General features: G+C 43.4%; 1 protein-coding gene across 1 annotated transcript in view; it reads right to left on the reverse strand.

Moving 5' to 3' along the window:
* Positions 1-5,928: 5,928 nt before the first annotated feature.
* P2RX3 (purinergic receptor P2X 3) overlaps positions 5,929-15,533 on the reverse strand; it is a 34,427-nt gene continuing 24,822 nt past the window's right edge. Inside the window, exons 9-12 of the mRNA XM_043972560.1 lie at positions 7,961-8,054; positions 7,636-7,701; positions 6,901-6,978; positions 5,929-6,130 (exon numbers count right to left, since the gene is read on the reverse strand). Of these exons, the coding sequence (XP_043828495.1) occupies positions 6,008-6,130; positions 6,901-6,978; positions 7,636-7,701; positions 7,961-8,054 (361 nt within the window). The 3' untranslated portion in view covers positions 5,929-6,007. The remainder of the gene's footprint in view (positions 6,131-6,900; positions 6,979-7,635; positions 7,702-7,960; positions 8,055-15,533) is intronic.

Raw genomic sequence — 15,533 nt, forward strand, 5'->3', positions numbered from 1 at the left:
AGGTGCCTCCCCTCACCCCTGTTTAGAATAGGCCCCAAATGGATTACTTAAAGTCATAAAATTTAGAGATTAAAGGGATATTAGAGATCTCCTAGTTCAGCCTCCTAAAATTTTTCAGAGGGAGAAACTGAGGCCTAGAGAAGGGAAGTGACTTGTTCAAGGTCACACAGGCAATACAGAGTAGAATTTGGGTTCAAATTCAGGTTCTCTTACTCCAGACCCAGTACTCTTTCTTTTTTTTCTTTTCTTCTTCTTCTTTTTAAGGCAATTGGGGTTAAGTGACTAACCCAGGGTCACACAGCTAGTACATGTCTGAAGCCGGATTTGAACTCATCCTCCTGAATCCAGGGTTGGTGTTTTATCCACTGAGTCACTTAGCTGCCCCCCCCACCCCAGTACTCTTCCCATCATGTAATGCTACCTCTTCCTTTGGGGCAGGAAAATATAAAAGGAACACCTGAGCAATCTAGCTGTAGTCCTATTTGAAGGAGAAAGGGTAGTTAGGTGTCCTGTCTAAGCCCTTTAACATTCCTTAGGATTAAGATAAGTTTTCTGTGGTAAACTCTGATTTTTCTGTGAGAAATTCTAGAGTCCACGACCATTTTTTTCAACAGAGGCTCAGATATTTTTCAGAATGACAACTGACAGCTGTTTGAGCTTTTAAGGTCTGTGCCTCTTACAACCATGTGAGGGAGACAGTGCAAGGATTATTATGAGATCCATTTACCTGATATGCAAACATATGATGTGACTGGCCCAGGGCCAAACAGCCAGGGATAATAACCAACATAGACCCTTAAAGTTTACAAAGCAATTTACATGTTATATTACTTGAACTTTATAACTTCCCTGTGAGGTAGAGAGTATAGTTATTATTATTCCCATTTCACAGATGAAGAAACTGAGGGGAATTGACTTGCTCAGCTAGTGTCTTAGGTATGATTTGAACTTGTGTCTTCCTAAACAGCTAGCCTCTGTACCATGTTGCCTTTCAAAGCCAGGATGATTGGTGATAGAACCTTAACATAGTAGCTTTAGTACTTCCCTAGGTACAGAATGCCTGTATTCTTCAGCTTTTCCTCATACGACATTCTCTTCGACATCCTGGTAGCCTTCTCCTGACTGTTTCAAAGTTTGTTAAAATTCTTCCTAAAATGTGGCATCCAGGACAGAACACAATATCCCAGGTGTTGTATTATCAGAAAAGAGAATGGGGACAGCCACCACCCTCATTTTTTTTTAATTTTTATTTTTTTAATTAATAAAGTATTTTATTTTTTTCCATTACATGTAAAGATGGTTCTCAACTTTTGTTTATACAAGCTTTACAATTTCAGATTTTTCTCCCTCCCTCCCCCCTCCCCTAGACAGCAGGTAATCTGATATAGGTTTTATATATATATATATATATATATATATATATATATATATATATATACACATAATAACATTAATCCTATTTCTGCATTAGTCATGTTATAAGAGAAAAAAATCAGAGCAATGATGAAAAACCTCAAAATAGAAAAAAAACACACAACAGCATAAAAAACAAAAGAAATAGTATGGTTCATTCAGCATCTATACTCCGCAGTTCTTTTTTTTTTTTTTTTTCCCCTGGATTTGGAGATCCTCTTTCATCACGAGTTCCCTGGAACTCTTCTGTGCCATTGCATTAGTGAGAATATAGTCCATCACAGTAGATCAACCAACACTCAATGTTGATGATACTGTGTACAGTGTTCTTCTGGTTCTGCTCATCTCACTCATCATCAGCTCACGTAAGACCCTCCAGGTTTCTCTGAACTCCTCCTGCTCATCATTTCTTACAGCACAATAGTATTCCATTGTATTCATATACCACAACTTGTCCAGCCATTCCCCAATTGATGGGCACCCCCTCAACTTCCAATTCCTTGCCACCACGTAAAGAGCAGCTATAAATATTTTTGTACATGTGGGTCCCTTTCTCCTTTCCATGATCTCTTTGGGAAAAAACCCAAAAGCAGCCACCACCCTCATTCTGATCACTCTCCTTCCACTAATAGATCGTCAGCCTGCATCAGCTCTTGGATATGACGAGAGTCCAGGGGTGGCGTTCTTAAGAAGCTCCTAGGGAGGAAGTGATTATGGTCAAGATCCTTTAGCTTGTGCATCTATGGAGGGGGGTAGTTGATGTGTCCTATCGCCTCCAGTTACTCTGCCAAGGTCTGGCATCAAGAGAAGAGCCCATGGCTATTCTCAGAGATTGGCTAATTCTGAAGCAGTCTGGGAATGCTGCATTGGAAGCTATATCTGGTAAACTTTTTTTTTCCCAGATGGAGGGGGCCTCATCTTCCCTGGTCTGGGGATGAAAGTAGACTAGGAAGCTTCTGTAGAGAAGGGTCATGAGATCCCAGATCTAGAACCGAAGGGGATTTCAGAGGCCCTCTGGTTCCAACACTTTTTTTTTTGGGGCGGGGGCAGGGCAATGAGGGTCAAGTGACTTGCCCAGGGTCACACAGTAAGTGTCAAGTGTCTGAGGTCAGATTTGAACTCAGGTCCTCCTGAATCCAGGGCCGGTGCTTTATCCACTGTACCACCTAGCTACCCCAAACCCTTCTTTTTTATACATGAGAATAAGCTCCAAGGAGTTTATGACTTGTCCACAGTTATTTTTTTGTTTGTTTGTTTGTTTGTTTGTTTGTTTGTTTTTTGCTGGGCAATGAGGGTTAAGTGACTTATCCAGGGTCACACAGCTAGTTAAGTGTCAAGTGTCTGAGGCTGGATTTGAACTCAGGTCCTCCTGAATCCAAGGCCAGTGCTTTATCCACTGCGCCACCTAGCTGCCCCCACCCACAGTTATTTATACAAATGGGAAAGGAGGTGGGATCTGAACCCGGATCCTTTGATTCCAGAGTCAATACTCTTTTTTGGGGGGGGGGGATGAGGTAATTGGGGTTAAGTGAGTTGCCCAGGGTCACACAGCTAGTAAGTGTCAAGTGTCTGAGGCTGGATTTCAACTCAGTTCCTCCTGAATCTAGGGCCAGTGCTCCTATCCACTGTGCCACCTAGCTGCCCACATCAGTACTCTTTCTATTGTACCATTTGATCTCTTCAAAATAAAGACAAATTAGTCCTTCTCCTCCCACTACTAGATCAGGATGTTTCCATGGAATGTTCTGGAAGTCCCCAAGGAGGTTGTTGGGGCTTAGTTAGAATTGAAGAGCCAATCTCAGTAGTGGAAGCTGTGACCCCTAGGTCAAAGGTCATGGAGTTTATGGCCAAAGGTGACCTTAGAGGTTCTATAACTCATCTTCTCATCTTACAAATGGGGTAACCAAGGCCCTAAATGACTTGAGCACTTGAGGAGAATCAGAATAGTACTCAATTTTGATTGAGAGGACCTGGGTTCAAATCCTGTCTTTGTTACTTACTACTTGTGTAACTCTGGACAGTTTGCTAAATCTCACAAGTACACAATCTCATCACCTATAAAAGGAGGGAATGGCCTTTAAAATCTCATCTATCTCAAAAACTCTGGTCTGATGATTTTATTGAAGCATGTAATGTAATAAAAATAGGAGCATCAGGTTGGCCTTGGGTTCAAGTCTCACCTCTGATACATATTGGCTCTATCATCCTAGGTGAATCACTTAACCTCTCAGGGCCAGGAGGCAACTCCTTAAGATTCTAAGTTGCAGAATAATGCTGATCTACACTGGTAGAAGGAGTTTGCTACATTGATACAATTATGGGTCTGGCCAAAACAAAAGCAGACTTCTTGTGACTTGCCCAAGGTCGCACAGCAGAACCAGGATTTTGAATTCAAGTGATCTAATTACAGGTTGAATTTTCTTTCCACCACATCTTGCTTTTAACCATCAACTCCCTGGGGTTCCTAGGAAATAATAGAAGCTATTTATATAGTGCTTTAAGATTTTCATAGAACTTTCCTCATTTTGTCTCATTTGATCTTCCCAACAGCCCTGGGATGTAGGTGATATGATCATCCCATTTAACAGATGAAACACTGAAGCTCAGAGAAATTAAGTGACTTGCCCAGGGTCACACAGCTAGGGAGTAACTGAGGCAGAATTTGAACTTGGGTCTTGCTGAGTACAAGCCTAGCATTTTCTTTACTATGACCCGCTGCCTCATGCAATGATAAACTAGGGAAAAGTAAGGGATTGGAACATCTACTTTTCTGGAGGCATCCAAATGAGGGAGCACAATTTGGGAACTGATTTCCCAGGGCAACAACTGGAGCCACTATCTCCCCTATTCTGGGTTCCTTTAAAAAGCCAGGATCTACATCCCTATTACCAGCCATTGATCAATACCTTCTAGGGTCAGTGCTTGAGTCCTTTCTGGGCAGGAAAGAGAGGAGGTAGAGTACAGTCACCCTCTGTACACCACCCCTGCTCCAAGTTGAGAATCAGGACAGGAAGCTCATTTCCCTTGGGGCACTGTAATGGAGATGTCACCGATGCCCACAGATTCCCAACCAGAGCCCTTTTGAGGACCACCTCCAAGGCTCTGAGGCTCATTGGCTCAGTTAGAGATTGAGTTGTGATCATACTCCAGGAGTTTGAGGTTCATATGGACTAATGGGATTTACATGGGTTAGATATGAGGGGCTTCTGGGTCAAGTACAAGCTGAATCAAATGGCTTCTTCCCTCTCTCTTATTGCCCTAAAATCTTAATAATGTTAGGCAGTGATCCCTACTCCCAAATATTTTCCCCATCAAGTGTCATAATGCCTAGAAATTTGCCATTTGAAAATCACTTCTTTGGTTGTTGAAGACTTTCAAAATATTCAAGAATCTCCTATCAACTTTTGGGAAGGGTCACCTTAAATGATCAGTTTCTGACATATTCAAGATCGAATTGGTCTAGAATGTTTTGAGAGCAAGAACTTGTGGAACTGAAACATGGAACAGGTGTTTGGACTAGGAAAGAGGTCAGAAGCAAGGGTCAGATAATTCAATGCAACAAACATTTATTAAGCACCTATGATGTGCAAGTCACTGTGCTAGATACTGGCTATATGAAGACAAAGATGACACAGTCCTTACCCTCAAGGAGTTTACATTCTATTGATAGATACAACATGCACATGGATAAGTAAATACAAGATAATATGAGGGGAGAAAGAGTACCACCACTGGGAGGAAAGAGGGATCAAGGGAGGCTTCATGGTAGAAGTGTCACCCAAGATGAGCCTTGAAGGAAGAGCAAAAATATTGAGAGGCAGAGATGAGGAGGGAGTGTATTACACACATAGAGAGTAGGTAGCCTGTATGAAGAACCAGATGTGGGAGACGAAATGCCAAGCTGGCGCAACAGCTAATAGCCTGTTTTGGCTGGCATGTAGTGTATGTAAAAAGGAGTATTGTGAAATAAAGCTGGGAAGGGAGGTAGAGGCTCTTAAACACCAGCCTTAGGAGTTTGCATTTTATCCTAGGGGCAATAGGAAAAAACTAAAGCTCCCTAAATAAGGGAATGATCTGAAAGGGAAGGTAGGAATATGTCCACAAACTTCATTACTGTTCTAGGGGTCCACCTCGGGCACCAGTTTTTCTTCTTTGCTCATTATCAATTCTTTTCCACAATGAGCTCATAATCATTTACATGGCATATAGGGAGTCATCTAGTGTGGATACACCGAAGCTATCATCACAGTCACACCAAATAGATATTCTACACATGAGTATACGCAGTGGGTAAGGGGATCAAGGGTGTCCTTAGGCAGTGAGGTAAGCAAGACTTCAGCCTCAGAGTTGAAAGAAGTAGTAGGACAGAAGAAGCCCTGGGGGATGACAAACTCTCAGTGAGAATGTTCACAGCCCTAGCAGGGAGCGCTGCTTATTGGTTGGCACACCAGGAGGTCTGGGAACTGGGTCTGGGTTATTGCCACTCCTACACTGAGCCTCTTCCCCTTTCCACCTCCTCCCCAGTGGAAGGTCCACTGTCATGAGGTATAGATTCCTATAGCATAAACGTAATGATAAACTGGAGCGAGGAGGCCTAGTGACCAATGGAGAAGGCTCCGGAGTCTGTGGATTGCTTCTCCTCTCTGCCCTCCAGGGTCTGGTCACTGGGGTACATGGGGTTGGTAGAAGTGGCAGATCGCAGGGTTGTCTCATTCACCTGGATAAGATGGGAGGAGAAGACAGGAGCCTAAAACATCCTGCTATAGGAACCATCTGTGCCCAGGGATCTTACAGGAGAAGGAGTGGTTGATAATGCAGTCCCTATTCTCTGTCGTGACCCACCCATATTTACCTTTCTCCTCCTACTGAACCTCCTTCTCCTGTCAGGGGCCTAAGACTACAAACTGCCTCTTACGCAGGCATGCCTGAGAGCATAGGGGAAAAGGTTCAGATGCTGCCAATGATGTAACTAACTCATTGACCTTATGACGTAAAATCACAATTACCCAACTCTTAGATGTCTTCTGTGCTGAAAACTCCAGGCAAATTAAAGCACAACCCAACTCACAAGACTTTTCCAGGCACCTACACAACACAGAGAAACCCACAGGACATACCTGGGCAGCAGTTTTACTGCTTCACCATGCTGAATTTGCACCTGGCTCTTTTACTTTCCCTTCTGTCAAACACATTCAGTTTGATGGCCATAGTATGAGGGCTAGGTTTGGAAATGCTAGCCAGAAGCCTTGGATCTCTGCGATTTTCATGTCTGCCTACAGACAGTGGGGGAGAAGCTGAGACCTTCAGTGGGGCTATTGGCAGCAGTTCCTACCTCCCTGTTCCTATTTCTCTTGGCCTGAATTTGCAGTGATAGTGGCTCTGAGTGGCTCTGACAGGAAGAGCCAGAAGCTCTTCCTAACTGCTGTTCCTTTACTTTGGCCCTCCCCTCATCTCTTGCTTTCCTCTGGCCTCTCTTGGGATCCTTACCTCTTCAAACTTCTTGGCTTTGTACTGGTCTGCACCCTTTAGGAAGTTAAGGAGGATGATGTCACAGAGGACTGTGCCCTGGAAGGAAGAGAGACTGTTGGTGGGGGAAGTTCCCAGGAACTAGAGTGCTATAGATGGGGTGAGGGCAGGGACAGGGGATGGGGAGGACAGGAGGAAACAGAGAGAGCAACAGAGGGCACAGGCCACTTGACCAGTGTAAAATTAATTATAGCTCATATTTCCATTGTGTGACTAGTTTACAAAGTTCTTTCTTCCCAAGAACTCCAAGAGTCAGGGAATGCAAGTCTTAGCACCCCCATTTTACAGATAAGAAAACAGATTTGGAGACATAAAGTAATAAAGGTCACAAAACTATGATTTGGCAGAGATTTCCTTTTGACTCTAACTCCAACATTCTAATGTTGGAACATGGAGGTGGAAGGAGAGACAGAGAGACATGGGTAGAGGCACGGAAAGAGGGGACATGCCTATCTTACCAAACACTGTCTCTACTTACTTTGGCCATCCCCAAACTCATTTTCATGGTGATGCAGTAAACAGAGAGGACTGTCACACGAGATGCCACCATAAAACAGGCAGATGAGCAGGGAATGGATGAAAATATGCCTCACTTGTATTGCTAGAATGCCACCATGGAGTCCCCCAATAGAAGCTGTCTTCCTACCCTAACTGAAACCTTTGGGGAATGCTCAAGTGACAGGCACCCAGACTTACCACTCCCACTGAGGTAAAGGCTGCCACAGAGCTGATGATGGTGGGTATGATGTTAAACTTGCCAGCCTGCAGGTGCAATGTGACATAGTGAGCTTGCGGACAAACAAATAAACACTGGAGGGTATTTAATAAGAGATCCTTCCCTCAGAACAATCCTATAGAAAACCTGAGAAACATTAGATCCCAAGAGTAAAGGAATCCCAGGGGCCGCTGTGTTATCCAAAGGTTTATGGCTCTCCTTTCCTGAAGATCCCTTTGACTCTTCTCACATCTTCCCTGGGCATCCTCCCTCACCCTTCTGCCATGCTCAGCTTTGAGGACTCACATTTCCATATACCAGTACATCAAAACGGATGCCAAATGCCTTCAGAAGTGTCCGATACTCACTGCCATTCTCCATCTTAAAGTACTTGGCAAACCTACAATCCAAGAAGTTAAAAAAAAAAAAAAAGATAATGGACTCAGTGGTGCACCCTCCCTTGACCGCCACCTTACTTCCTAAAATAACGTTCTTTTCTCTGTTCAGTCAGTGAGATCCTCCCCATGCCATGCCGATGTGGAAGAGAGCAGTGCTACATGCATTCTTTTCTGGAAGAGAAAACATTATAAGCAACTCATTGGGCATCACTGAGGCATATGCCCTTGTGGAAGACAGCAAGGCAGAAAGAGAAGTGGAGCTTGAGTCAGATGGACCTTAGTTGAAATCCATAGGCTGTTGTTTAGGCTGAGGCCAGTCACTTAAGCTCCTTGGGGTTCCGATTCCCAGTCTGAAATTGGGATGATCATATTGATGCCACCTACCTCAGCAACTATAGAACGTATTTGCTAAACAGCAAAGCACTGGAGAGATGGGGGCTATGAATGTATGTTTGTTGAAGCCTCCATCCAATCCCAGTGAGAAATGGGAAGCTAGAGAAATGCATATTCAGAGCTTGCTCTTCTCCCATATCTTAGGGCCCTCTGTCCTCCTTAGCCATCCAGTGCCTTGATACTGTGCAAGGAAGAAATGTGTTAAAAATATTTTTTAGGGGCAGCTAGGTGGTACAGTGGATAAAGCACTGGCCCTGGATTCAGGAGGACCTGAGTTGAAATCTGGCCTCAGATACTTGATACTCACTAGCTGTGTGACCCTGGGCAAGTCACTTAACCCCCATTGCCCCGCAAAAAAAAAAAAAATTAATAATTACTAGCCGTGTGACCCTGGGCAAGTTACTTAACCCTCATTGCCCTGCAAAAAACCCCAAACAAACAAAAAAGAAATAGGGAGGCAGTGCTCCATGGATAGTTAATGACAGGGATAAGACTAGGAGTCAGGAGTGCAGACTCCTCAGCCAAGACTGTCTATATAAGCCAGAAAAACAGAGACCACATGCCCAACTGTTAGCCTCACTGAATGAATCTATCAGTGGCTTGGACACTGTCTATCAACGCAGGGTGAAAAAATGGAAAGCTAAATTTAGCATGGCGTGGAATGGAAAGTGAATGAGAGGAAGCATCAAAGTGTGGTGTGTTTTTTTTCTTTTCTGTAGCACCTATCTTTCAAGAAGCAGTAAACCCTTTTAAAGCCAAGCCTTTATTGATTCTTCCCACCCCAGGGAGAGGTTAGCAGGAAACATTATCCTCCCAAGGGGGAAGAAGAGAGAGAGAACTACCTTCTCAGGCAGGAGGGAAGGCAGGCCCTCTATGGGCTGGAAGGGGAGGAAGGGCAATGGTTCACTGAATGGCAGAGCTCGAAGGCACCTTTGAGACTACCTAGGACCCTTACCAGAGAAGAAAGGGGAGGGGAAGCGAATGGCCAGTCTCATACAGGGTGTCAGTACTTAAACAACCCAAGAACTTGGGTCTCACAACTCCTAGTCTTGGGTTCTTTCCATTGCTGCATATTACCTCCCAAGGATCACACAGATAGGTTGGGGGGACCATTCAGGATTAGATCACAACTTGGGGAGGAAAGGCAAGTTTCCAAGGGGAGCAGGTGACTACTGTTCTCTTTCCTTGACTTTTTCCTACCCCAACTCATTCCTTTCCTCCTTCTCCTGAAAATGTTACTAATTTTGATAAGAAGTGGAAACATGGGGAAGCTAGATGGTGCAGTGAATAAAGCACTGGCCCTAGATTCAGGAGGACCTGACACTTACTAGCTGTGTGACCCTGGGCAAGTCACTTAACTCTCATGGCCCTGCTCAAAAAAAAGAAAGGAAGGAAGGAAGGAAGGAAGGAAGGAAGGAAGGAAGGAAGGAAGGAAGGAAGGAAGGAAAAAAGGAAGGAAGGAAGAAAGGAAGAAAGAAAGAAAGAAAGAAAGAAAGAAAGAAAGAAAGGAAGGAAGGAAGGAAGGAAGGAAGGAAGGAAGGAAGGAAGGAAGGAAGGAAGGAAGGAAGAAAGAAAGAAAGAAAGAAAGAAAGAAAGAAAGAAAGAAAGAAAGAAAGAAAGAAAGAAAGAAAGAAAGGAAGGAAGGAAGAAAGGAAGGAAGGAAGAAAGGAAGGAAGGAAGGAAGGAAGGAAGGAAGGAAGGAAGGAAGGAAGGAAGGAAGGAAGGAAGGAAGGAAGGAAGGAAGGAAAGAAAAGAAAAGAAAAGAAAAGAAAAGAAAAGAAAAGAAAAGAAAAGAAATGTATAAAGAAGTCGAAACACTAGCTTCCTTCAAGGCTCAGATCCAGGACTTCCTTCCAGGGTCCTTCTTGATTCACCCAATTTCTATTGTTACTTTATAGCTACATTGCATATAGGTTGTATCAACTTATCTGTGTACATGTGGTTTCTACCCAGAAGAATATAAATGTTCTGAGGGCAGGAACTTTTTTTTTTGCCTCTGTGTCCCCTAATGCTGTCCCTGGCATATAGTAGTCATTTAATAAATGTTTGCGGAATTGAATGAAAAACGACAAGACCTGGATATGCCCAATCATTCTGCTTGCCTCCTGATTTTCTTGGCTTGATTTTCTTTTTTGGCTCAGACCCATATCTTTTGGGTCCTGGTTAGAGAAACTGGTTAGAGACAAAGCTAGTATGCCAACTGGGTTTTATTGCCCTAGTTTCCAAGGACCAGTGATCACAGTAATTAGGATTTTCTACTCTTCCCTTGGTAACCTCCAAATTTCAAACTGCAGAAGCCAGAGACCCTAAAAGAGAAGTTAGCAGGCTAGCACTAAGCTTTGAGTCAAGAGAGCTAGCTGGGTGCTAGTTCCAGCTCAGATACTAAAAGGATTTGTGATCTCTAGATTTGTAAAGTGAGAGAAATGAGCATTGTAACCTTTCAAGTTTCTCCCGGTTCTAACATTCTAAGGTCCCTCCAGCTCTTATATTATGTGTTTTAAGTTCGCTCCAGACTCTGACATTCTCTAAGGTCTGTTCAGGCTCAGACATTTTGTATTCCCTCCCAGATCTAACATTGTATTTTAGTGTTCATGCCTTCACAAACATTCCATGATCCAATGACTGAAATGACAAGGAAGGATATCCACAAAGTCTTCTGCATGTTTCACCTTCGTAATACCCACTTTAGTTTCCATTTTGGTGACTGACCTTCCTGATTTCCCGAGCTCTTCTTTAGGTGGGAACCCAATATAAAGAGAGAAATTGATTCCTTCTGGGGTGTTTTCCCAGAAAAGACAAAACATTTGGGAAGAGTGAGGCAGCTGGCTGCAGCAGAAATTGGGAGCCACAGGAAGGGTAGTTGGTGAGGTAGGGGTGGGAGCAAGCACCAGAAAGGACTGTTCTTATCCCCTGGTGAGGTGGGGGAGCCCCTGCAGTAGGGACCCGTGACAACCCCAGAGATGCTATTGAGAGAAGCAGTGGGATGGCTGTGAATGGGACAAAGCTGTCACTGTTGGCGGAGAACTAGAGACTGGTGCTTGCCAAGACAGAGCCCTGTGAAGGGAAGGAAGGCTTCTGGGGGGCCCACAGCAGGTATCTGGGGCTACAGAAGGTTGGGAGCCCTCACTGTTAGATATCTCACCAGGCCCCACAAACCAGGACTAAATCGGGCCTGGTAGGCGGCATCCATCACATTTCTCTTAACCCTTCTATACCCAGGCACGGTTCCTAGAGGATACTAGGGTGGGGCTATGTTTAGCAGTTCTAGAGCCTTAGGGTTTGGAGGCCACCAATGCTATTAGTAGTGACATGTAAATAAAGATCATACAAAATGTCCTAACTGAAACAATAAATCAGTAGTTGAATGAGGCAGCATGGTGGGAACACAGAATAAAGAACTGGACTTGGAATCAGGAGAGTGGAATTCAAATCTTGAGAAATTTCCTGGCTTTGTGGCTCTGGGCAAATCATTTAACTCCTCTTAGCCCTAGTTTCCTCCTTGGTGAAATGGAAATAATAATAGCACTTACCTCATAGGGTTGTGAGGATCAAATAAAATAACACTTGTAAAACACTTTACAAGCCTTAAAGCACCAAAAACTAGTGATAATCAGCTAATGTTTTATATATACGATTATATATTATATACTATAAAATATAGTTATTGTATAGAAGTATATCATATATCATGTCATTATGTATAATAATTCTATAATTGGGGTGTGTGTGTTTTCTGGCTTTTCAGGCCAAGTCCTCAGCCCCAGAAGCTAACTATACTCTAACCTCCTGCTTTAGTCTTTTCCTGGAGTCCCTCCTTTCTCGATCTTCTCTGCTTAGAAGCTTCCTGGCTAGAAGCTCCTCATTTTCTGGTTGATTGGCACCTTCCTGTCTGCCTGATAGGGGTGGGGTAGAAAACCAATCAGAGCAAGGGCTGAGCAGGAACTGTCCCCTGCCCATAAAATATGGGAGTCACCTTGACTCCACAACTGCCTAAGCTGCCCTGATGTCTAGGGTGAAGACACACACAGGGGTCTCCAGTGAGAATGTGCTGCAACAACTGGCTAAGTGCTGGGAGGAGTCCACTGAGAACTCCCTTCTTCTGCTACGGCCTGAAGACCACTATGGAGAAGGATCCCTTCAGACAACTCCAGTCATACTGTGTCTCCTTCTCTGCCAATTCAGTCCTGCTTTGGAGGACTTAGTCTCCCAGTAAGTCGCCCAGTAGGGTGGGTGTGTATGTGTGTGTGTGTGAGAGAGACAGACAGACAGACAGAAAGAGACAGAGACAGAGAGAGACAGAAAGACAGAGACAGAGAGATTCACTGGGCTGCCATGAAACCTTTCCTTTGTTGGCTCTCTCCCCTTTTCCTATGCTCCCTTGGCTATCTCCAGTTAAGCCGGTTATCTTCCTTTAAATACATCAAATAAAAGGGCCCATGGCATTAACTGGCCCATCTCATTCTTCTGTAAAACCCCTTAGTCCTTGCAACAGAACTCTCAATCATGTAAGGCTGAATCTAAATTCTTACATAATAGAGCTATAAATGACAAAGAACTCTTTTAGGGATCTGACATTCCTAATAGACACACACTTTTAAAATCATAGAAATTGAGAACTGAAGGGAGCCCCAAACCTAGAACATAGAACTGTCAGAGCTGGAATGGGCCTTAGAACATGGAATAAATATATGTTGTTTGATTGATGGGATGTCAGAACTGGGAGGGACCTTACGATGGAGAATGTTAGAGATAGAAGGGACCTTAGAACACAGGATGGCAGAGTTAAATGGGACTTTAGAACATGGAGCTTAGAGTCAGAAGGAATCTTAGAGGCCATCAAGTTCCTCATTTTACAGAGAAGTAAACAGAGGCCCAGAGAGGTTAAGTAACTTGTCCATGGTCACATCTGAGGCAAGATTTGAACCCAGGTCTTCCTGACTCCGAATCCAGTCCTCATCTTCCAATGTCATGCTGCCTTTCATGGAAAATAGAATGTTAGAATGGCAAGGGATAGTAGAACCTAAGGTCTAGAACCTAGACTAGCAGAGCTAGGAGCACTGTATAAATCAGCTAGTCACATGGATAATTAGATTATAGATTCAAAGATAGACCGTACCTTGAAGATCATATAGTCCAACCCCTTCCTTTTATAAATGGGGAAATTAAGGATTAGAGAGATGTTTTGCCCAAGGTAAAAATGACAAATTCAGAATTTAAATTGAAGCCATCTCATGCCAAGTTCAGAACTCTTTCTTCTGAACCATTATGTCTTCTCTCCTCACTGGATAGATGAGAAAACAGACCCAGAGAAGTTCAAAGTCCCATAATACAATGTTCAAAGTCCAGTGATTAGTCCTGATTCCTGGTCTAATGCTCTCTCCGCTATTCTCCACTCTCTCATTTCTGCCTGTTAAACCATGCCCTGTTCCAGGTGCTTTTAAAAATAGAAGCAATGTATTGATCTAATTTATGATCACTCCAATGATCAAACTCTCTCTACACATGAAACGCAGGCATACTCAGAAGCTAGTGAGAATGTAAAACAGGTTTTGAACTCAGGTCTTCCTGACTTTAAATCTAGTTCCATATTTACTGTGCCAGGCTTCCTATATAGTCAGTGCCTTATTTTCTTCCATATCACAATGCCTAGGTAATATACTTGAACCCCCTTTTTACAGATGAGGAAAAATGAGGCTTAGAGAAATTATTTGACTCTTCTGCTACCTCATCCTGGCACAGAGCCCACAGATCACAAGCTCTGGTGGGTCCTACCAAGCTGGAAAGAATTCAAGTACAGACCTACCACTGTCCATTATTGGAAAATCCCAGCTCAATATGGAAAGGCTCCTGACAAGGTTCACTGCAGGGTGGTGAACTTGTCAGCCACAGAAACTCTCTAAGACTGTCTCTTATGTCATTGAGGGGGTTGCAATCTGCTCTGGCAGAGGGAATACCCATGCTGATGAAATCACAAATTTTGGAAGTATTGAACCATGTAAATAAAAATCATTCTGTGAATTTCCCTGCAAGATTCCTGACATCTGTTTAGAAATGTTTCATCAGGTGAGCATCCCGATGTGTGGTGGAGAAAGTGGTATGTGTGTGCATGTGTATGTGGGTGCTTACTCAAAGCCTGGTGCCTTGGGCCTAGAAAACTGCTACATGAGGTGGTAACAAGCTGCCATATTCTACTTTCAAGGGAAAACTTGGGCGTTGAGCTGGTGTCTCCAAGCAGACGAGGTGTCATTCACGGAGAAGCTTTTGCCTTTTGAAAAAGGCACTTTGGGGGGCTGCTGATACAACAGCAAGAAAAGATATACTGTAAAAAGGATTGTTCTAAGGTTGAGTGATTTACTTCGAGCAGAACAAGCTGACTCCCTTTCATTAGTTAAGTACTTCAAGTGAAGGTTACCCCCTGAAGTCACCAGAAAAACACCTGACTTCGCTTTGAGTGAACTCCACTGTCATTGAATAAGAGAGTTCAGAGCTGGAAGGGACCTTAAAGAGATGGTCTTGCCAACCCCTTCATCTTACAGATGCGGAAAAGGAGACTCAGAGAAGGGAAGCCTTGTGGGATCATAGATTAAGAGCTAGAAGGAACCTTAGAAACTATTTAGTTCAATTCATGCACAGGGAAACTGAGGCTCAGAGAAGGGAAGGAATATGACATAAATTTAGAATTGGAAAGGAACTTCAAGTTCAGTCTCCTAATCCATCCTTATCATTTTTCAGATAAGGAAACTGACGACTAGAGAAGAGGATAGAAAAATCATCAATTTAGATTTAGAAGGAAACAAAAATCATCTACTCCAACTAATTTTACAGATTCAAAATTGAGACCCAGAAGGAGAAAGGATCATAGGACCATAAATTTGGAACTAGAAAGGACCTCACATGTCATAGAATTATGGATTTATAACTGGAGGGGACATTAGAAGCCTAAGTCTAACTCTCTTATTTTACAGATGAAGAAACTGAGGCACACTCAAAAGCTAGTGAGTATATAAAACAGGAAGACCCAGGTCTTCCTGCCTTCAAGTCGAGGTCAATATTTACTATGCCAGGCTTCCTAAATAGCCAATGCCTTT

The sequence above is a fragment of the Dromiciops gliroides genome, chromosome 6 (genome assembly GCF_019393635.1).
Source record: "Dromiciops gliroides isolate mDroGli1 chromosome 6, mDroGli1.pri, whole genome shotgun sequence".
Classification (NCBI taxonomy): Eukaryota; Metazoa; Chordata; class Mammalia; order Microbiotheria; family Microbiotheriidae; genus Dromiciops; species Dromiciops gliroides.